This window comes from Cygnus atratus, chromosome 1 (genome assembly GCF_013377495.2).
Source record: "Cygnus atratus isolate AKBS03 ecotype Queensland, Australia chromosome 1, CAtr_DNAZoo_HiC_assembly, whole genome shotgun sequence".
Lineage (NCBI taxonomy): Eukaryota > Metazoa > Chordata > Aves > Anseriformes > Anatidae > Cygnus > Cygnus atratus.
Window position 1 is genome coordinate 145,891,792 of NC_066362.1, and position 23,595 is coordinate 145,915,386.

The 23,595-nt window shown below is 36.0% G+C and overlaps 1 protein-coding gene across 1 annotated transcript in view; it reads left to right on the top strand.

Moving 5' to 3' along the window:
- The window catches only part of MYO16 (myosin XVI), a 382,912-nt gene that overhangs the window by 214,969 nt on the left and 144,348 nt on the right, over positions 1–23,595 (top strand). Inside the window, exons 14-16 of the mRNA XM_035565595.2 lie at positions 2,421–2,526; positions 5,913–6,030; positions 12,982–13,129. Coding sequence (XP_035421488.1) covers positions 2,421–2,526; positions 5,913–6,030; positions 12,982–13,129 — 372 coding nt within the window. The remainder of the gene's footprint in view (positions 1–2,420; positions 2,527–5,912; positions 6,031–12,981; positions 13,130–23,595) is intronic.

Consider the following 23,595-nt stretch of genomic DNA (forward strand, 5'->3'; position numbering starts at 1 on the left):
TATTACAAACTTTTTTACTCCACCTCAAAGGTAGTGGAGTAAAGGAGAAGTTTGAAGTTGCTGAATGACTTTTTTGTTGTTAGAGTATTTCTTGCCTCAAATGTTGCAATGATATCAACAAAAATTATCTTATCTAACATGGCATTTATTTCTTAGTGCTTCAGTCTGTATTTCACTAGAACTACAGACAGGTCCCTGAAATGTGCAGAACAACTGCATGACACTGTCTGTCTTTCAGCAGACAAATTCTAGTGAATTCTCACCTCTGAACTGTATTCTAGCAACCAGTCTAGACAATAAGCTCCTGTGACACTGCTAGACAAATTTTCTATTCTGTAAAATTAACAGTTGATCCAAAGTTATCAAATCTTTAAGCTGTTTCACTGTAAAGTTTAGAAAATAGCAATCTTGGAAGGAAATAGTCAAGAAGAGACAGAAGTTCCCCTTGCTGTGCAGGTCCTGTGTTATCTGGGCTGAAGTTTGCTTGCAGTGGAAAACAAAACATACCTTTTTTTCTTTTATACAAGTGAAACAAATTCTTTAAGAGTGCAACTTATGGGGACGACTTGGGTTCCTTCATTTAGGAAGGCATTTTTCTCTTTTTAGTTACAAATTGCATGCCTCCTTTGTAATACTTGAAAACAATCAAAGGCACATCAACTATCATAATTCTTTCTCCCCTTATACACAGTTGATATATGTCTGAAAGCTCATTGCATAATACAGGCATAAGGTCTGTAATTTGCAAGAGTATGAAGTGTCTCTAGGGGATGAGTATTGCAGGACTAATGCCCTTGTTTCACTTTTTTTTTCTTTTCCTGTTAGTGATAACAGCAAAAAGATCATACGATTTGGACACAGACATTATTAAGGCAGAAAACTAATGCTACTTCTTAGGAAAAGAGGCAGCATGTTGCAATTAGCATTTGGAGAGCGAAGTCATTGATTCAGAGGGCAGAGAAGCATGCAGATTTTTGAGGGTGATATCAAATGTCACTGACTTTTGAAACAAATTGTTTCAGAAAGTCAGAAGCTGAAGATCTGTGCAAGGTATAGTGCACTTACGAAGCATCCAGTCAATTCTGTGGAAATACTGGTTTCACATTAGCTAGGACAGTGACCTTGATTTCATCTGATTTGTTTACCTTCAGTTTGTTGGCCTGGTTTAAATATGGCTTTGTGGCCTATTAAATGAGGTCTTTTCATAACTTACATGCGGGTTGCAAACCTTTGCAGTCTTGGACCACAAACCTCCTACTGATGCCAGCAGGAGTTTGAAGTCCAGGGTCAGACTCCAGCTTGTTCCAGAAGCATTCAGGACATAGTTAAAAGCAGTTTGACACATTATATACAGTAATGAGAAATCCATCTTGACGCCTAGGAACACATCTCACCAGGCAAACAAATATGATATCCCCCAGAGCTGCATTTATGTCTTATAAGAACTGAATGAGAATAAGTGGCACAGAGTTCCCAGCTCTGCCTGAGTATGAAGACCTTTTTTTTTCTTCCCTCTTTTGTTTTTTTCTTTATTTAATTTTCTCCTTTGAAGTGAGATGTGAATACGTGTGGCAGTGGCCAGACATATTATATTTTGCTGCCCTCTCATTTTCATAAACTAGGTAACAGACTGACCAACCAGCATGGCCATTGTACTGGTGACAATCTAGTCTGGCTGTTGTAGAAAAAGCCTTTTAAATTTGATCAAGCAGATAAATGAAGGAGAAACGTCAATTAAATTTTGTTTGGTTCAGTTGCCTATAAAGAAAACAATTGTAATTCATATAAGAAGTTCCTACAAGAATTTCTTAATCAGGCTTCACTACTTTATCCTTTCCATCTTCATGCTTAAAATGCACCACTGAGTTTGCTTCCCTCCCCCATTCCTCCACTTTTATGTTGTTTCTTCCCATCTGTCTTAATCAAATTGTCTATTAACTCATTTTCTTTGTTCATATTCCCCCTCAGAAATTCTCATTGTTAGAAATATATATTCCACATCATTGACAAGAAATTGAATGAATCAGAATCACTGAAGTCAGAGTATGCACTGCAGAGACTGGGCAGCTTGTGAAATCTCCTCAGCTTCTTGACTGTGTGGCAGCAAAAAGAAATCGTGCCCTACTAACACAAGTGCTCTGTGCCAGCTGACTCTTCAAACATCCTTTTCTTTTCTTTCCTTTTATTTCGTCTCTGTTCTTCCTACTGCTTTCTACCTTTTTCTTTTCTTCTGACTCCTGTCATTACCACAGTAGTATTTTCCTGTCTGGATAAAGAACCAGGCAGTATAAGCAGACTCCTTTGCTGGACAAAAGATATCTTAAATACATTCCAACAGAGCTAGCAGGGAGTATAAGTAATATCTCAAATGTAAAAATAATGATGATTCTTGCATCTCTTCCTTGCCTGTTATCTTGCAGTGGAGAGAGTGGGTCTGGGAAGACTGAAGCCTGCAAACAGATAGTGAAGCACCTCACTTGTAGAGCCAGCTCCAGCAGAAGTACCTTTGATACAAAGATAAAACATGTAAGTAGCATTCTGAACACTTGAGTTGAACAAGACAAAAATCTGGCTTCTTTGACAGGCAAAGTAATTCAAAGCTGAAGGGAAAAGTCATCTGCTATGCTGAAGTTCATAAAGGGTTTATCACCTCCATTCAAGGTAAAGTTTTTTTTGTTTGTTTGTTTGTTTTTTTCCTGTACTGATCTGAATGGGAGCAGGATTAAGCTCACATTGATGTGCTGAGAGGAAACCAAAAAGTGGAGTGCAATTTTGATGAATAGGAACCATTTGTGTGATAAGGTACTGTGTCCTAAATGTGTACTAACTGTCTTCAGTAAATAAATAAATTTTTCTCATTGTGATGATGCTTCTTTGGCCAGTGTAAGAAGCACTCAGTCATCTGGAGTAATATTATGTGAAACAGAATTGGAAAGTTGCAGTAGAACTGAAAGGGCTGATTGAAATTATGTGACTCAATGTTTGTACACTAAATACGGTATAGGCAAGCGTTCTGAAATATTTGCATATTTCATTCCCATAGCAGAACCAAATTTTGTTCAGTGCATATCGTGAAGTCATGAGAACCTGCTTCACATATCAGATACATTTGGCTCCATGCTAGTACATTGCAAATGTAAAGTTTTCATTTGACTGAACATTGCAACTCATTGGTGTTTTATTGTTATAGCGGTAACACTGCTATAAAGCTTCAGACTCACATTCTAAGTTATGCTGAACTCTAGGTTGCAAATTCAAATTCTTTCAAAAAACTGTCTTTGCTGATGAAATTTCTCATCTGAGATCCCAGCTCAGAGGCAGATTTACATGTAATGTTTTAACACAATCTACATTGTTGTTACTGAATTGTTTCATACTTTAAAAAATATATTTTTTTCAAATCTTTCACTCATCCTTCCTCCTTTACAGCACTTACGTTCAACCCAAGATAATTTTTTTTAGGTTTAACTTGCCATATGCATGATACCTTAAAAAACTCTGGACTCGTTCATTGTGTTTGTTTTTTAATGATGTAACATGCATCATTCAAAACACACTGCTTTCTTCCTGAATTATGCATGGTTAAGTCCAGAAGGGTGACAAAATAGTGTCAAAGCATAGCTGATGTTAACATACAACCTACAAATCAGGATTATTGGGATATGGGAAAGACTATAGATACACTAGTTCCTATTTAGTACATTCTAGCCAGTAAGTTAATAAAAGTCCTATGGATTTGGGCTGGATTTTAGAAAACAGTGGTTTTAATGTCTTATGAAGACATTAAAAAAAACTGATCACACTGAAAACACAACTGAAAAAAAAACAACACTAGTTTTGCTTTCCTTCATGCAATCATACAATTTCCATGTTTAAAGTGTTTTTCAGCGTGATCCTGCTTCGTGTATGTTCCTCAACTGACACATTTAACCTGTGTTTCACTTGACAATGTTAACAATACTGTTGCTTATTTTCTCTTTGTAATATAAATTATGAAGATTAATGTTGCAGTGATAGGGACTGTACACTTTTAATTTATTTTGAACCCATGAGCCAGACCTTCAGTTAATATATATTTCTACTGTTTTTTGTTGTTGTGTTGTTTTTTAGTTTACTACCTACACTGGTTTTCTTGCAGTTTTGAACTGATCTGACCATAGATGTTATTGAATTAGAACTGCAAAATTCAGGTCAGATCCTTCAAATCCGTTTGTTTTCAGAAAGTTCAGATTAAATAATGAGTAGAAGAAATCAGTTAATAATTAACTTTCTGAATAAGAAACTGAAAACGGTATGGTTTTGGATACAAATGTGGCAGCAGTGGGAATTAGGAGGTGTGAGAGGTATTCATGTTTCTGCTGCGACTTGTCTCCTGCTTCCTGGTACAGTTTAAATCCCCACCAGGTCCTCTGGCAACAGTTCAGAGGACAGCATGTGCCAGTATGTCCACCCTATTCTGCAAACAAAAAATATGAGTGTGAACCTTTTCATGCCACTTGCCATAGAGGTTAGAGTTTAGTTTAATAAACTGTTTAGTTTTATAGTATAGAATTAGTCACACATGTCAATGACTGTTAGTCAATACAGGTAGAAGAGAAACATCAGGTAGAAACATTAGGTAGAAGAGAAACATCACATATTAAGAAAAATGAGTTGCATGTTTGTTATAGAAAGATCCCTTGTAACTAGCTTGGATGGGACACCTGACCTCAGGCAGAGAATGGAGGTGTAGCAGATCCCACCCAAGGGGAATCAAGTGATGATTCTGATTTAGTTGCCTGTTAAGGTGCTCGAATGAACACGATGGCCTGGATTTGTGCCTGCTGCAGTTATACATAGCATCATTGGAAGTTTCTAAAACTGCACTGGTCAAACCGAGTGCTGAATTAGCCAAATTTCAGCAATTACATCTTAAACGGCAATGCTGCTGGAGTGGAACCAAAACTAGGCTCACTGGTTTTCTGCTGCCACCTACTGCACAAATAGCTGGTTTAATTTAGTAGTTCTGAAGGGTCTGATTTTCGGAGCTTCTATTTTTGTGATTGGAACCACACGTTAGCTGTGCCTCTCCACAGCCCTCTTCCCTCCTGTTTACTCCCTTCCCAGCTACGTTCGTCCAGCTCCAGCAAACCACTGTTGTATCAGAACAACAGTGTGTTGCGGCCACATTGCAATCAATTTCTCAGGATACAAGAGAGGAAAGTGCTGAAGGGAATTCATTTAGTGTAAGAAACTAATTATACACAAAAAAGATAAATACGGAGAGAACATGGAAGAAAGAGGGCATATTTAATATTTTTTTAATTACATTTAAAGTTTTGAATATGCTTTTTTAAAATAACTGCAAAACAAATGAAGATGTCACATGGAAGTACATTAGTGAGAGATGCAAACAAAATCTGAATCTGTTTTCTTCCTTACTTTTTCATGAGTTTAATGCTGAAGCAATTCTATTTGAAACCTATAATTTATGTCATTTCTGGCGTAATAAAAACCTTGTGAGTTTGTTTCGTTGCTTTCAGTGCGAACTGACTGTAACCTTTCAAGCATAACTGCCTTTGGATATCCTAATCTTTTTGTTAACCTTGCCAGCTGTGGGCATGTGATTCCATCACTTGTATCTAAACTACCTGTAAGGGCACAGCTTATGCCTAAGCCCTTGTCTTCCCTGTTGCATTTACAACTCCCACTATTCCGACAGCGCTTTTTTTTTTCCCCAAGCTATTTTATTTTAAGTTCTGTACAGAAAATAAAATTTTAAGGAATTTGTTAAATCCCAAGCTAAAAAAGTAGTCTTTTTTTTTTTTTTCCTCCAGTTACTGGTCTCAAATCAATCTCACTGAAGTTTTTTGAAATATCTTCCTGTTAAAATAAATTTCCTCTCTTACTACTGCTTTACCATTTTCTTGCAGGTAAACTGTGTCTTGGAAGCCTTTGGACATGCTAAGACACCCCTGAATGATTTTTCTAGCTGTTTTATAAAATATTTTGAGCTACAGTTTTGTGAGAAGAAAAAAACCTTAATTGCAGGTAAGTATTATTTAAAACATCTGCTGATTTTATTTAGATATTACCCGTAAACAACAAGGTCAAGGGGTCCCAGTGTGCCATACACACAGGCAGCAATGGACTTAAAGTGTGTGAAAGAGGCAAGGGGGCTTTATGGAGCGTCAGAGCAACGAGATTCATAGCATGTAAATTCACAGCTCGCTCAGAGTAGTGTGGTTAGGTTAGGAGGGAGAGAATTGCTCTGTGCAACCACCAGGTGGCAGAGAAACACCAGAAAAAAACCTTGACCACCACTGATTACCCTTTCATTGCCCAGGAAATCATATTTCTCTTTATTGCTGAGATTAACAAACTGTGACAGCTGTGTATCTCTTTATTGCCAGATAAAAGAAACAAAGGGATTACTTTTTGCATTTATAACTAGTATTGTTTTTGGGTATTTTAAGTATTGCTTAAACAAGTGATACTCTTAGCAGTTTATGGCAAACAAAAAAACAGGTATACTCTGTAATACCAAAATGAGAAGTTATTAATTATGGCTTTGAGCTACCTCTGAAGGAACTAGGAGTCATGCCCATGTTTATTCTGATTAGAGGTAAAATACTGCGGAGTTGGTGCCTGCTTTTACTGTAAGTGGGAGTCTGCTAATTCCCAGCAAGAATTCATTACTGATGAAAATGAATATTGGGCAAAACTTCAGTGGATTCTGAAAATTCTGATCATCAGAGCCAGTCTGGGAGCACTTTCATTTCTGGTTCGTGTAGGTCATCAAAAAGTTTCTCTGTGCTGAAGTGAGAAGTTCAAAAATAACTGTGCACAGTTTCCTACTTTCACTGATCCTTCTGAATGGCGAAGCTGCGTGGTGACAAATTTTGTTTCAAGTAACTTAGATTCCATTAGATAAACATTTCCAAAACTGTTTCTTTAAAAAAATATCATTATTAATATGTTTATACTTTCAGAAGATCTTCTGAAAAAATTATTTGGGAATATTTCATAATGGTAATTAGAATTTATTTTCTCAAGGGAGTTCACTGTGCCTTAGCAAATAACAGTGAAAATATTGCTGTGTGAAAAATCAATACCACTTTTTTTTTCTGTTTTGCTTTACAATAAAGATAGGTTATTTAGAAAGAAAATGTAGAATTAAAAAGTGGGATTTCTTTTCATTAATCAGCTATTGGCTGAGTAAAACAAAGGATGTAAACATCAGAATGGACTAAATAGCATCGGAATTGAGCCTGTAAAAATAATGTTCAATCCCTAAAACTAACATTTTAAAAATCCTATTTATTGTACATATTTTAATAGAGTCAACGGAGTTACCACTTTGGACTATATATCTTGAGTGATCTGCTACTAAACAGTTTGTTTTCCTTTCATTGATCCATAAGTGACTTGTGCTATTTTATTCTGCTCTAAAACCAGAATGATAGTTTTTCTATGGATTTTCTATGTTCTGCGTTAACATATTTCAGTGTATGAGCATTTCAGAATAATAACTTGCTTAGTTTTCACAGCACTACTGACCTAAGACTGTGTCATTCAGTTCCTCAGATGAGGATAGCATAGAAGCCTTAAGGTTATGTATTCCCAAAATTTTTGGGTGCCTTGCTTGAAATTGCAGGGACCTGATTTTTCAAGCAGATTTACCTATACTTGCCAGTTTAATTCACAACCTTTGTCTGTGAAGGATGTAAATGTGGAAGCAGCTAACCCGGCTCTGATGTCAGTTTTCTGATACACTGATGCTGTGCTTTTATCACTTTGAAACTATAGGTATAAAAGCAGAAAACCTAGGTTGAGTAAAGTCCATTAACAAATATAAACAAATGACTTATCTGCCCAGCCATCCTCCAAATATTTAGGAAATGAGTCATTTACTTTTAACAAAATTTAGGTAGCCAAAAGTTCCAAAATTTAAAGTCAAGAGTGAGAAGTTCCGATACAGCTGAAAAAATTTTGTATATTTTTCGAAGTACGCATATGTTACAGTTGTTTGTGCTGTTTGATTTGCATTGCAGATGTTACTTTTTGTAGGCTACAGCCAAGTATAACTTTTGAATGAAATTGTCCCTGATTTACACCACCATAAATGAGAAAAGAATCTGGCACATTGTCTTTGGCTGGTTTAAATCCTACCCAACGATTCTGTGTATTTTTTTAAAAGATCATTTGAAGTGCTGTTTACTGTATTGCACTGTTTAAGCATGAATGAAGAGTGTAAGTATGTAGAGCACCTGATTCTGCTGAGATATGACTTTATAACTTATTTAGGCAAACCGGGCTAAATATGTCTGATTTGTAAACAAAACTTCAAGTCACACTAGGCTGCCTCCAACGAAGGGTTTAGGCTGTTTAAACTCTTTAGCAGACAGAGTTTAAGGGGAGAGATCCAAAACAATGTACTTAGGAAGAGACATGCAGAGTATATATGTACATTTTTATTATAGAGGACAAGTTGAAAGTAGCATTTCTTGCATTTTAAGTGGAACTGGATGAAGTTATTGACAGTGTTTTGTTTGTGCTGAAGTTCTTTCATGCCTAGGCCCTGAAAATGCTCTGTCTGACTTTTGTCACATAAGGTTTATTCCTGTAGCAGGAAGTCCAACATAGCCCCAGAACAGAAATGTTGGCCATAGTTTTCATCTACATGCTTGATTTGGTCTTTATTATGAACTGGTTCATTGCCACAAGATTTGAATACAGGGGCAGAGCTCTTGAGTGTGGTTCTACTATAAGCCAGTACAAACATCTGTAGAGGTTTTATGTGTCTCCTCTGACTTTTTTCTAATGACAGTTTTTTCTCAGTATTGAGTTGAAATGAGAGTTTTCAGGTGATAAGTGGTCAGGTACTTTTCATTGCTTTAGTCCAAACAAGCAGAGAAAGTATAACCCAGATTAAGTCATTGTTCATTGTGACTGCATAAGGTAAGGCAGTGGGAACTAGTAAAAAGTTCAGAAAAATATCAGAATAAATTCAGAATAACCTACAGACCAGTGGTTTAATTAAGTTTTTAAAATAAACTGATACCTAGCAGAACTCAAAGACTGACCTGCCAAAAAAATCATAATCCTTTGTAGTTGATACTTCATATCAAGAGCCTAGTAGTGACAGTCTGATTATATAACTATTTATAGAATTAAAATTAATGCATTTTCTTTTTATTTAGAAAGAAGGAAGATAAATGGTATTTCATGTAAGTTGACATAAGTTCTGAGATGAAAGGCAAGGCTTCTGTCAGTTTTCTCAAGCATCTAAATAAGGTTAGGAAAAGAAAATCAAGCCTGAGATACTTGTTCTCCAAATTTTCCAGCCTTGCTTTTCTTAATCCTCACATTTTGAAAAGCAAAGTGGTGTGGTTTTTGTTGTTGTTGTTTTTTAAGTTACACTAAAATGGAAGGATCTAACTTGATTTGCAAAAAGAAGCAGAATGCATATTGAGCTGTGTCTGTTACAAACATTTTCAATCAATTAAAAAAAAAATTCAGACTTGAATTTCCTTTTTTTTTTTTTTATTTAAGAAAGACTGCAGCATTGAAATGTTGTCTTGTCTTTACCTTTTGCTGTGTTTAGGACTGAAGGGTTTTTGAGAGTTTCAGAGAATGCATAGCTGGAAGATTTCACTGGCCACACTTTCCGTACAGGGTCTGCTTGCTGACTCTAACTGCTCCGTAGGTCAATTTGTCTGTTAGAGGAAGTACAAATGTCCTTGTGCCTGTAAGCACGGTTAACATTGCACAAACATGACAAAATTTGCTCTGGAACTGTATTATTTTTCCCTTTTGTTTCACATATAAATTAAAGAACATGTTTCTCTTTGTAGAAAAGCCATATTACCGTGATAGTTTTCTTCATGAATTGCTTTAACTCAAATAAAATGTTGCTGTGCTTGATTTTCGCTGATCAGAGACTTGACAGTTCTTAACAGATCTTCCTATTGCTGGAGATGCTAACTGAGATGAACAGTATTTAGCCTTATTAAAGTGGGTGACTTGAAGTAGCTGAAAAGGGCTGAATTAATTTGTGTCATCTAAATAAGTGGTGTTGCCCATCATTAAAGTTAAATGTATTAATTAATCAGATAGATGATCTCCAGTATAATTTTTCTTGTTTTTATTAATTGGTGAAGGTTAAAAATACCTGTGTGATAGTTATGAAAGCCTTAGTGGACATCTCTGCACAGAAGAAAGTGATTAAAGATTAGTAATGGCCTCTTTTCAAGTTAATTGATGGTAGGGTTAGTTTTACAGAGAAGTAAGTTACAAGCAGAATAAAGATAGAAGACATCCTTCAAGTTCATCTATCCTGTTTTACCCTGTTGAAATGGCAGCCAGGTAATGATTGATTCTGATGAAAGTGTGTGTCTGGGCCAGCCTGGGCCTAGGTTAAGATTGCATTGCTTCAATTTGCAATGTGCTGCAAATTTACTGGAGGCAGAAACATATCTTGCTACCAACTTAATGATTTCCCAAGCATGTCCTTTTACTTCTAGCATGGTTCTTTTTTTTCATAGTACAGTAACTGAGGGCTAGTTGGCTGATACATATTTTCTCATAATATAAGCTCCATAATAACAGTAATTTACTTTTTTTTTTTTTTTTTTTGGTAAGATGATTAAATGGGGCAGCTCAGGTCTCCTTGGTTCAGCAAGTCAGCTGTACGGCTCAGCTTTGTCAGTGCTACTGTCTCTTCTGTTGGTAGAATAACGTGTCTCTCAGCACATGTTAGGCCATGCCTGTACCGTTAAATAAAAGAAAGGGTAAAAAGTGAGCCTGGGTGGCTTATAACTGATCTTCTGCTCTACTCTACTGGTGTCTGTCTGGGATGGTTTGACTTGTGTGAAGTAGTGCTTCATGAGACAATGCATGATTATATGTATTTCAGGGACAGCCCTTATCTGTGAGACCATTCTCAAAACAATATGTTCAGGATTCATTGGTTTTATTTCCCTCCACATTACGCAGTTTTCAACACTATTCTCACAGTCCACATTCCCTCATACACATAACTTCAAGTTTACAGTTTTTCATTAAACAGTATAGACAGAGATGTAGAGCTCTCCAGAAGATAAGAAGGTGAAAAATGGAAGGTGAAAAGTAAAATCTAATTACCAGACAAATACAGATGGTATAGCAATAACCAAGCTAGCTGTGGATACTAGCAGCTGGTGACAGGAGTGTGACATTCTGGCTTTGATCTTAGCCTTTAGGCTAATGCAGCTACCATGCTTCTGATAGACACACAGAGATCTAACCTGTATAACTTTGCTCAGTGTTGCACTGAGCAATGCCATTAAACTTTAATGCCTGAGTCCAAAACTGTTTTTGAAAATACAGTTTCAATGGTCCCCATCTTTAGAAATCTTTAAACTCCCACTCCGCCTTCAAACTTCAAGTGTCTCAGCCATTTTAAGTTGTGCTTCTTGATATGCCTAGAAATGCAACAGTTTTGACTGCACTGAATAATTCAGTGCTATTTTATGCTTAATCCCAGTTTGCTTCAAAAAAGGAAAAACAAAAAAGAATTGAAAAAAGTTAGTGGCTCAAAAATGGTATGTATTTAGAGAACATATCTGTTGTGCTACTGGATGCATATACCTGTATTTATGCCATTGAATCTGCAACAACTATGAGTTGAGTTGGTCATCATCCAGACTGTGGGAAGCTATGGTTTAATATCCTTCTCTGCTCAAAGGGTTTCAAAAATATAGTTCCTCCATTGCTGAGAAGTACAGTTTAACCTCTAAACTCCACAACCTTTTCCAGGATAAGGATGCTTGCTTAAGGATGCTAAGACCCTGTGGAACTCTGCCACGTTGTGGAGATTGAAAAACATAAAGCTGCAACATAATGTTCTGTATCTGAGTTGAGGAGGTCTCAGTTGTATATGAAGGGACCTGTGTCTGGTCTTTGCACCATAGCTAGTGTTTTACATTAAAGAGTGATGAGATACAGTTTACAAACAGTATGTAAGTGGGAACTGGAGTCAGGTTGGTGCTCAGAGGGCTCTGACCACTAGGTACGTTTAAGCCTTCCCTTGTTTTCTTTAGCCTGCTGCATCTGGGAACTGCATGGTATCGTACACTCAGTGGAGGGCTGAAGGGCCCAAAAAAGTGAATCTCTCTCTGTCTCCTCCACATATACCTCTAAAATGCCTGTTACCTGGTAAAGTAGGTAAATAGATCTAGGTGGCCAATATTACTTCTGCTTTTGTGCTGTGCCTCTTTCGCGAACCTTAGTGGACATGAAGTTTGAAGTTATGTATGATCCTTTAATCAGCATTTCCATAGGCAAATCATGGTCAGGTTCTTCCTCCTTCCCCTTCTTCACAGACATGCTGATTCATGTGGCTTTTCATGTGGCAAGCTCTCATAGCCCTTCTGAGATGTCTCTGTCTCCCCAGGTACTGGTTAGTGAGGTTGTTGATAACCATATGATTTATCTTGTAGTGATCTAGTAGTAACCATCTAGAAGTTAGGTAGTCAATCTAAACTACTAATCCAAGCATTTTTGAGTGCCCACAGAGAAGGAGGATATAGTTGCATGGGCAGTTTTTTCTACGACATCTTGCATCTTTCTCTCTCCATGAAGAGGGAGCTTAGAATAGATGCCAATTCTCAGATGGCTACCCTTTGGTAGATGACTAATAGTTTGTCTCTTAGAAAGTCTTGCCAAATATGACAACTGGTTCCTTAAGCAAACAAAACAGACTATAAATCAACAGCATTATCTTTAAAAATAAAAGAAAGACATTTTTTCCACAAATTTTAGTTGAATTAGGGTTTTATATGTGATTTATAGAGAAAACCATAGTTGTATGAATGGTAATATTTTTGATATTATGCGTACGTCAGACTGCTTTATAGAAAGATTTTCTATTCGTCAGTGTCGCAGTGCTGAATGGTTTAAAATATATGAGTTTAGAGCAATCAATATAATGATGAATTTATGTGTTTGTTTCTTAATCAGCTAGGATTTATACATACATGTTGGAGAAGTCTCGTGTCATTATGCAACCTCTCAACCAGAGTAATTTTCATGTTTTTTACTTGATGATGGATGGTCTGTCTGCTGAAGAAAAATACACGCTGTACCTCAGTAATTTGTCTGCACACAGGTAGGAAAACAACTTTATATTTAGTATTAATATTTTTCTTATTTTAATGCCTGTGAGCTGCTGAGGTCCTTCCTCAAGTAGTTAACTTTTGTGTCCTAACTCTTCAATGTTATTTAGTAAGTTATTTAAACTAAAAAGTAGTTATTTTAACTAAAAAAGTGAAAAGTTAAAAGTAGCTATTTTAACTAAAAAAACTAAAAAGTTAGAAGTAGTTACTTTAACTAAAGTTATTTAGTATTGAGTCTGTGCTAACAAGGATTTCATTCTGAAATTATTCTCTTAAAAAGTCAGTCATATGTCTACTAGGATTATTGCCTTAAAGGAGAAAGAGGAAAAAAACTTTTTAGTTTTCTGATTTATTTTTCCATCTTCTGTGAACTAGAGCTCTTTTTATGTCTTTCTTTTTCTGATGAAATATTTTGTCTTTAGCAAAGACTTTCATTAAAATCAGAATTTTCTTTTCAAATATGTTAATTTTGATTACATTTCACCATATGTAACTGAAATTTAAGTTCTTATTTTAAAATTACTTCATATTTCTAAGAAAAACAGAAACAAAGGTTTGACTGCTTTGAAACTAGGGATAGGATTCAACACCCAGCACCTAAAATTAGGTCTTTGTATCTCCATGGGAGCTCCCATGTCTTGGCTCCCATTTACAATCAAAGGCCATTGAGTCCCTCTCAGCTGCATGTAGATTTGCATGTAGGTGTGTGCTTCAGGGTGAGCTGAACCACATCTGTGGATTCATAAACTGTGCTGACTACATCCCCTTTAACTGTAAGAGCTTAAATATAAAGAGCTGTGTATAAACACCTAAATGTAGTGTGTCTAAGGCTACATATGCTACAAATGTTTATATAAGAAGATTTTTTTATTTTTTTTATTTTTTCCAGGAAATTTTGGGATATCTCAACATTTATCAATTCAGATTCTTTTGGAATGAAAGCATATTCCCAAGTTAGATTATTTGCCTTTCTTTCTTCAGTCTTTCCTAGGTGATTCCTAAGCAATATCACTAAAATGAGAGAAGCCTAGTTGGCATTAATGGTCTTCTCTTAAATTGGTTAAGTTTATAATGAGTGCAATGAGTAACTATAAAATGACCAATAGTAATTAAAATGATTTAAACTGTTTTCAGTTTTTTGTATCTGCATGTTTTTCCCATGAATTTCTCTCTCAACCTTTCTGTCTGACTAATACCTGCATAAAGCAGTACTTCTCAAGTTTGGGCCTGTAAAGAGAAAGATACAGCATTCATTTTTGTGCAGGAATAAAGTTACTTGATTCCAATTGTCTTAAACAGAAATCTTTAGGCTACCATTGTTTGGTAATGTTTTAACCTGTTAATACATTTCATATTATACAGAATAGTACAAAGCACTAACTTTGAAGTAACCTGAGGCTAAATTGCTTTACCAAAAACTTTCAAAAGGAGTGTGTGTGGGAGAAGAGTTAAATTCTGTTTTAAATCCTTTGAAGACCACAAGGATTCTCAACTCCTGATCATTAATTTATTGCTCTTTTATCAAATGTTGTTTGGAATCCCTCAGTTTATTCAGAAAATGAAACAGTTTGAAGTCATTTTGCAAGAAGCTCCAACAGGAAAGAACTTAGCAAAAGCCTGAGTAATTATGTTCACATGAACAAAGAGTTATCTGATAACTGATAAGCATCCAAAAAGAACAAAATAGCATTTCTAAATAGATGTCTGTATATTAGAGTGCCAAAGCTTTATAAGTAATTTATGGCTGAGTATTTGCATAAAGCTGCTTTTATCAATAAAGCTTTGCTTTGGCTACATAGAGTAGATTGTATCTTTCATGACTGAGAGTTTGGGCCAAGTATTTCTTTCCTTAAACTCCTGAGTATAGGAGTTCAGTGGCACAGATTTTTCTTGGTTGATGGAGTTAAACTAGAGGTAAGTTTGTATGGCATCAAATTCATACATGAATCAGGAAGGCAGAATTTGGCTTTTGTTAGTAATTCTAGATTTCTGGCTTAGTCAAATTTTTATGAGATCATATCATTCTGGTAACATCAATAAGTGAATTTGTTCTGTTTTCTTTAAACAAGTGTAATCTTGACTCTAGTATCAAATTTAATTAGATAACAGCCCCTTTGAAACTATAGGTGGTTCATAACCAACTCGTTTCTGATAATTTTTCTGTTCCTTTTTATATTGTTTAAAGTTGCACCTTTAAGTAGAAGATTAAACAGTCTTAATAAATAATGTCTATTAAGATCGCAAGATACCCCTGTTTCTTCATTGTTTGCTTAAGCCATTATAATATGAGAAATGAGATGTAGCATCGATTTCTTATTCTCTTTTTAAATGAAAGTACCTGAAAGAGTCATAGCAGTATTGTTGATAGTGGTTATTTTTATGCTTGATGCCGTAAAAGGTGAGAGGTAGTTCATGTGCTAAACAGTTTATAGTCCTGGACTAAGAGTCATTGTAAATAATAAAAAGGGGAAACCCCTCCCCTTTGTAGTCACTGAGAGTTTCAGTAAGGCTGTAGTTTCACCCCAATCTGTAGGGCAGTTATTAGGTTGTAATTCTGCAGTGCTTGATGCCTTCCAGGGAGGGGATCTTGAGTTTAGAAACTTCAAGGCATGTGCTTGCAAACATAACAACTGTTAGGGCAGCTTGTGAAAATCAGGAGTGGGCCGCTTCTTTTTTGAGGCTATATATAGCTGGGGTCTTGGAGTAGCAAGCCACATAAACCTTCGTAGGGAGGGACCAGAATGAATACGTCTCCCACTGTATCTGCATGTGGATCATGGTGAATAAGGACAGAAAAAATTTCTGAAAGGTAAGATCATTTTTCAAGATTGAGCAGGGGGAGCACATAAGATAGAGAGAGTGAGTCTCAAAAGGGCAAGTCAAGGCTTTTTGCTCCACAACAATTACTCCCCTGCATTCATTTCATTCAGAAGCTGATTTTATCAGTAGATCCTTGATTGATATTTCCAAAATTTCTCCTAACTTTGTGTGTTTCAAAAGAACTTCAGATTTTTATTTTGCTGATGATATGTAATACAAGAGAGACGAGAGACTAGAGATTTAAAGTTATATTCTTGATTTGCTCTTCTTTTTTTTTCTTTTTTTTCTTTTTTTTTCTTTTGTCTGGGTGCAGATACGGTCCCATTACAGTAAGCATTGCTTTTCTGGCACATGAAGTTTAGCCTCATAGTTACAGTATGTGCTACCTTACTGATAAATCTTGCAATCAAAGTGAAATAGAGAGAGCAAAGAAGAGAAGTGACAATGGTGACAGACCAGTTTATAAATTGTCTTTATGATGAAGAAATGGAGCTAAACAGAGATCACAAAGACAGAAAAGAAAAAAAAAATGTGGGAAAAATCTTACGGAAAAATGTTGAGAGATCTGGTTTTATTTTTGGGGGCCAATTGTTTCATATTAACATTGATATCCCAAAGCTATAGTGTGTATATATAAAAATAATGTCTTTGTATAGCAGGTATAAGTAATATACTCAAATATGCTGTCATTAAAAATCATGTCATTACATTTGTATATGCATATTAGAGACATAACTTAAGGCTACTTAGTTATAGAAAATTGTTTCAGAAAAGATAGTTCAACCTGATATCACCATTTTTGGTTTAAAGAAGGTTGCTAGTTATCCTAACTGATTGTACTGTTGTGGCTTCTGGTAGGCAAACTCATACAATGCTCTCAGCACTGCAGGTTGATACGGACAAAAGGACATTTTTTAGTCCTCCCTTGTAATGTAGGGTGACAAAGATCTGACATTTATAGGTTGAAATATGCTGTTTGCAAGTAAACTGTATGTGTAAAAATAAATAGCTTCAGGCTGGGGAAAATGTAAATGCACACATTCATGCAGAAGCTGGACTGTGGTCAGGGACTACATTTTGCGTTTGTAGCTCAGGCTGCTATTCCCAGGTGTGTAAAACTTTCCTTATGCTCACAGAAGAATGTACACTGCGGTGTGTGCTCTGCCTGTCTGTGATATTTTCCTCACCCATTAAAAGCAATGAAATTCGTATGCCACAATAGCTGTAGATAGTTCACAGAACTGATTTTCTTTTGTGGTTTTTCAGTGCTGGTCCCTGTCCACTCTCAAAAAGAAACCTTTCCATTAATCTACTGTATAAAGTAGTAATTTTAGTGAAGTGATTGAATTCTGAATCTAAGTTGATCAGGATATTTTTGCTTGACCACTGAGGAAATCACCTCCCATTCTAAGTAGTAAAGTTTGGTTTTCACAAAGGAGTTGGAGAAATCAGTAAAGTAAAGTGAATGGTATAGAAAAGATCCCAGTATACATTTTTTTCAGAGACATTATGTGCAAAGCCTTAAATTTGATTTTTGTGTGTATGTGTTTCCAGGCATCACCTTTTCTAACAAGCACTTATACAATGTGTACAAAGTGGTGATTATTTATTACCATTCATGTGGATCCCCACTCTGCCTTTCCCTCACACACAAGAGCTCAAGATGAGAGTTTTCAAGATAGTGAGTGGCCGCATAATCCAACTTTCCCCAGTTCAGCATACGTGGGAGGCAGCCTTTGTTTTCTAACTGCTATAGATATAAAGACAGGATGACATTACATGTTTCCAGGTCTTCTCTACTTTCTCTATTTCTTCTCCTTTTTTTTTTTTCATTGGATACCTTTACCTTTTTGTTTGTTTGTTTTGTTTCGAACTGGTTGTTTGTTTTCTTGTTTAAAATGCAAAAGAGAGAATATACCTTAACTGTTTCGTGTATGAATGTTGTTTGTCTACAAATGTAGCTGTGGCAGTCTAATAATATAAGGCAAATTCATAGAGAAAGTTTTTTTTATAATTAGTTCCACATAACTGGAAAAATAGATATTTTAGGGTTCTTCCAGTCCCTGATGTGCAATGTTTTTTCCTCGTATTCAAGCCTGATAGGTCACTTTTTTCCTCACAGATATTTACTTTGATTGAAACACTCAGTACCCCCACAAAGTCCAGCTGCATCCTTAAAAATTCACAAATATAGTTATGCAATGCCATTTTGATCCCTTTGCTTCATAAGTTACCAGTTGCTGTTACCTGTGCCTGATGACTAGAGGGAGATCTGAACAAGTGTTAGACCTGCCTTACAAGATTGTTTGGATCTAAACACTGTGAATGACATTACTAAATCTTGGAGGGTTGCATCAGATTTTCCCACATGTGGCAGTCCTGCTTGATTAATAACTTCCATATGAAGTGCCAAGTTACATCACCTTACCAAAGTGCTGTTAGAGTTTGTGTGATGGAGATAGCATTCAACATAAGTTACTTGTACCCAAATCCTCACTCTCGCCCCAATAAAGTCTGGCATTGAGGATCTGTGAGCTTCACTGGTGAGGATCAATGTTGTTGTTTTTTTTTTGATGGAATAAAGCTCCAGGCAATCAGAAAAGTGGCATTCATTGTATTTAAATGAAGGAAGAATGTAAAGATCAGACTCAGAGGTTCCTTGTCTGTCTTTCACTTTTCCATTGCAAACGTATGGGCACAGAAGGGAAGAAAAGCTGTGACAGGAGATGTTAAGCTTATCATCCCTGTAGCTGCATGGCCATAAGGGTCATTTTTTCTCTGGCCGTAGCCCCTTTCTAATTCTTCAGTGCAAATAATAGCAACCTATCACTTCTACTTTTCTTTAAATGTCATTTCTTCTCAAGCACATCCAGGGAAAACATACAGGGGAGACTTTTGAACCTTAAAATCATTCCCAAATGCTAGCAACAGTTTTTCTCAGCCTTCTTTGAGTTGTCTGTTTCTAGTGGCATTTTCAGGATTTAGTCAATTCTATGTAATGGCCAGAGAGAAGCTGGAGCAGGTGCTGTCCTGTATGGGCAGGGGATCTGGGGGTGGCAGTGGGGCAGGACCCTCATCCACCCAATACTGACCTTCAGTACCCAGCAAGTTCAAGGATGGGCCACTGGGGTCAGATGCTGGTGACCAGAATGGCCAGGTAGGGCCGTGGGGATGGGGACGGGCCAAGGCTGGGCTGGGACGTCAGCACACAAGTGGGGTTGGGGAGGTCCGTGGCTGGGCACAGGCATGGCTGACTGCAGCCCAGGCCACGACCAAACTCGAAAGATGCTCCAGAGCCAGAAGGGGTCCCAGCAAGGCTTCCTGCACAGCCCAGGCAGATAGAAACCTTTGAGGAGGCAGGGGGCACTCAGTGCCCTGACAGAAATGTAAAAGGTCCTTCATCAATTTTCAGTTAGTGTTAATGAATATCTAATCTGCTCCCCCACATTATCAAAAACCAGCTAAATCTTCAGAAATCACTATTAATTGCTCATTTTTGCATATGTATATTTTCTTCAATGTAGGTATTTTCTTTTGTAAATTAAGGTAATCCTATAAACTTGTACTTTAACACTTCCAATATGTAGCAGCTGTTTTGGCAACTATTCAGCTAAAGATTTGAAGTTCGTCTGTCACCCCTAAGATTTTCTTGCCATGGATTTTCTGGCACTTAAGTTCCTAGTAAGAAAGTGTATGAAGAAAGGGAAAAACCTGAATCAGTCTCCCACTTCTTTTTCCTTTCCCAACCTACTTTTCAATCTTGTGTTAAGTCATACAGATAAGTTATCGCTGGATTCTACTGTCTTTATGTTCATCTTTCTGTACTTAACATTGACCACCCTACTAAAACATGAGCCAAGGAACTTGAAATTTAGAAGTGCATCTGATGTTTTACAGAGGATAAGTAATTTTAAAGACTGAGTGACTATACATGGGTGATTCTCAAAGGCAGTATCTAAAATTCATCATCTTGCCATCATCCTACTCCCTGGAATTGTTCTAGGAAAAGTTTTACCTTGCGTAGAGTAACTCTGGAGCACTGAGGAAAAAGTTATCCATCAGTAGGTATCCAAGCTAAATTGAATATCGTGTCTAATACAAATCTTATTTTTTTTTTCTGCTTGTAATCACTTTGCGTAACAGCTGAAGGGTTTAGAGGTGAAACTCAGATTAATGAGAAAAAAGATTTTATGAGATTTTCTGCAGTCATTAGAATTATTTTTAATGCATAAAGGTTCAAATACATGTTTTTTCTTCTATTTCATGTCTTAAAGTAATATGCCCTGAATTTGTGTATGCATGCACGTATATAGGCATTTCTTGGAAAAAAAATACTTAGTGAAAACTCTAGGTTTTTATCCCATTTCTGTGTTTTGTTGTTTTTGTTTGTTTGTTTATTTTATTTTACAGATTCTCTCTTTTGTGAAGGTCTCGTAAATTGCAATAAATAAATAAAGAAATCGTGTTCTGACTGAAAAAATCCATATTTTTTGTTACTGTGCAAGTTCTTCTGTCCTAACTATATTGCACATAGCACTTTTCTGTTCTCAAAAAAGCTTGCATTTTAAGTACATGAGTACTTACAAGAGAATGCAGTGATACAGCACAAGCTGTGTATATTAGCATGCCTAGACTGCAAAGGACCATTGAGGTTTAAAGATTTTTCAAGCGTGCTTGATAAACTTTCTAACATATGTGGTAATGGGAGAAGCCACGGTGTGAAAATTCGGTTTTGAACCCAGATTTCAAAACCTGAGGGAGTTAATCAGGAATTTTATTGTTCCATCAATGAAGATAATTTTTACCAAATTCTGATGTCCTTGAAGTTTTCATATGGTCCCAGATGATGAATTAAAAACTGCTTCAGAGTTGAAATCAATGCAGCAGCGTCTATGATAAGGGGGCATATAAGTTTAGAACATATATACATAGAGCAGCTGGAGAGAAAAATAACTTTGGTATATGTATTTCGATGGGAGATCGAGGGCTGTAGCAGCTACACAAATTTACAGGGAAGTTAAAGACAATCAAGAATAAGATATAATTAATTTGTAAAGACTAGCAAAACTCACTTATTTGATTTAACTTTTTTTTTTTTTTTCCTATTATTCACATTATTTTTAACATCAGCAATACTTGGCACATTATTTTGTGTAAGTTAATATGTATCCAAGCTAAATAAATGAAGTTGTGTTTTCTCTCTGAAAAAAAAAGTAACCATACTAATAGTATTTCAGTTTTCACTGACTGTCAAAAAGGCAGGATCTCAGATAGGGTTCAGTATCAGTAAATATTAAACCACTAATAGAATATAGTTTGCATATTTTCATAAGAAAAGTATAAAAACTGGAGACAATTTTTTTAAGCTTCTTCTTTTTTTTTCTGAAAATACCTAAGGATTTTTTTTTCTGTTATGAAGTGGAAGAGACCTTCACAGAAAGCACTGTGTATTCTTCTTCCAAAAGATGGATTCTTTACAAGGTTCTTAAATTAGACTTCCAAAATATGCAGCCTGGAGTATACACTATTGACTATCTCAATAATAATGAAATAAAAAGTTTGCAATACTTTCCAGCTGCCTGCAAGCTTGGCTTGGCTTCATTAATCTGATAATTGCAGGAACTTGAACAAATTAATGAGATAAGCTACATGTTAAGATTTCTGTATTTCAGAAAACTATAGAAAAAAAACAACTATTTTTTACAGTGATTTTGTTGACCACTCTTAGTTCATGTTGTGTAGTCAACTTCATTAAGAAATAACACTTTTAAAGTGTTTGCGGTCTTAGTTATTTTTATTCTTTTTATGTCCTTTGTCTTCCTACACAGGACTAAGGACTGCGTAAATCTCAATTCTAAGCCTCTGCTGTACTCAGATGAAAAATTTTCACAACAAATGTGCCATTTTTGTTTTTCTTCATTTTTTTTTTATGATCCCAGATGGGAGAAATCAAGTAAATTCTAATATTCAGAAAATGCTTTTCCCTAAAAAGCTGGGCCTCTTTGGTGTCTCATGCTGAAAAGACAAAATAGTGAAAACACTTCACTTGAAAAGTGAAGTGTTGGGTTCTGCTTATGCTGAGGCAAGATTATTAACTCAGTAGGGAGGCTTAAGCCAGAGTTGGAAAATTTGGCATCACTGTATTCCCCTTACTCTAATTATCCTCCTAACTTCAGTTGGAATTCTGCTGGAGTTTATTTTAGTACAAAAAGTAGATATGGAGAGGTGAAGCCCTAAGTAAAATTGAAAACAGCTTTTTTTTTTAATACATCAGCAAGTAACAAAAATTACACACTTCAATCAGTTTACATCTTCACTATGTGATTTACTTGCATTTCAGCTGTCCAGAGAAAAGCTGTAACTGTGAATGTTTGTTTTTTAACTATTGTCATACAATATTACTGTGGAAATTTGATTCACAATCAGTGGTACTATTTTAAGGACAAGTTCTGTAGTATCTGACCAAAATGAGGCAATTCCATTTACTTACATTGCAGTGAGGTCTGACAGCTAAACTACACCAGCTGGTTATTAGAAAGCTAATGGAGAGAGGAAGCAGGTTTAAAGTTGCTTCAGTGAGTTTTGTATCTGGAATCGTTTCAACATCAGAAGAGTTGTCTAAATCTTTTCTGTTGTTTTGGTTATTTGCTTTGCTTTGTTTTTGTTTGTTGCATACCATCTATTCTTTCCCTCTTCACCTTGTATTTGTTCAATGATTTTTTTTTTGAGGTTGAACCTTCTCAACTGGATATGTAACATATGCATATTCCAGCAAAATGTGCTTTCACATTGCACTCTCTGTTTTTCCCTGCCCCCTTTTAACTTCACTCTCCACTTCCCCTTTATTTACACTGGTATTATCGTTTACCTCAGTATTCTTACCTTTTTCAGTTTTCCCGTGTCTTCATCATTAATGCATATTTTCTGAGTAAACAGTGTTCATGGGATTATTGAACTTGTTTTATTCTTTTTCTTTCCCAGAAATGAACAGGAATTGAACCAAAACGAACATTTTATCCCCCAGCTCTCTTTTTCTTGTCCTATTCCTTCTTTGAAATTCAGGCTCCATTAATCTCTTGGAGCATGATTTTCAAGCATCAGTGTTGTTCTTTTCACTTCAAAGAAGGAAGGGTTGAGAGGCAATGTCGGTAAATGGCTGACGTGTGTGATTTGTTATGCAGCATAGTAATAATCATGACTAACTCACTTGGTTTTGTTGAGGATGGACAACAGAAAATTTACTGAATGTTGTCTTAAAATATGTCTTCATGTTGTGAAGTGTTATTTATTAATCGGAACTAATTTTATCTGAATCCAATAAAATCTGAGCTTTTCATAGTGCACGTTTTCTCAGGTATACCTGAGATTGAAAAATACAACAAAGTTTAACAAAGTCTGGGGGATTTTTACATCCCCCTCTCCCCCCTGTTGTTTTTTTTTAAAGAGTTACTCTGCGGTCTAATTTATCTAATTTTTCTTATTCTTGTACTTCACTTCTGTTGAGGTAAGCTTTCAGGCCAATAAACTCTCAGATTTTAATGGAAATTAAGTGGAACGCTAAGCAGCCTATTAGTGTACAGAACAAATTTCTCAGTGTGTTTTAGCAGGGCAGATATGATACCTGGACTGTATAGACTAA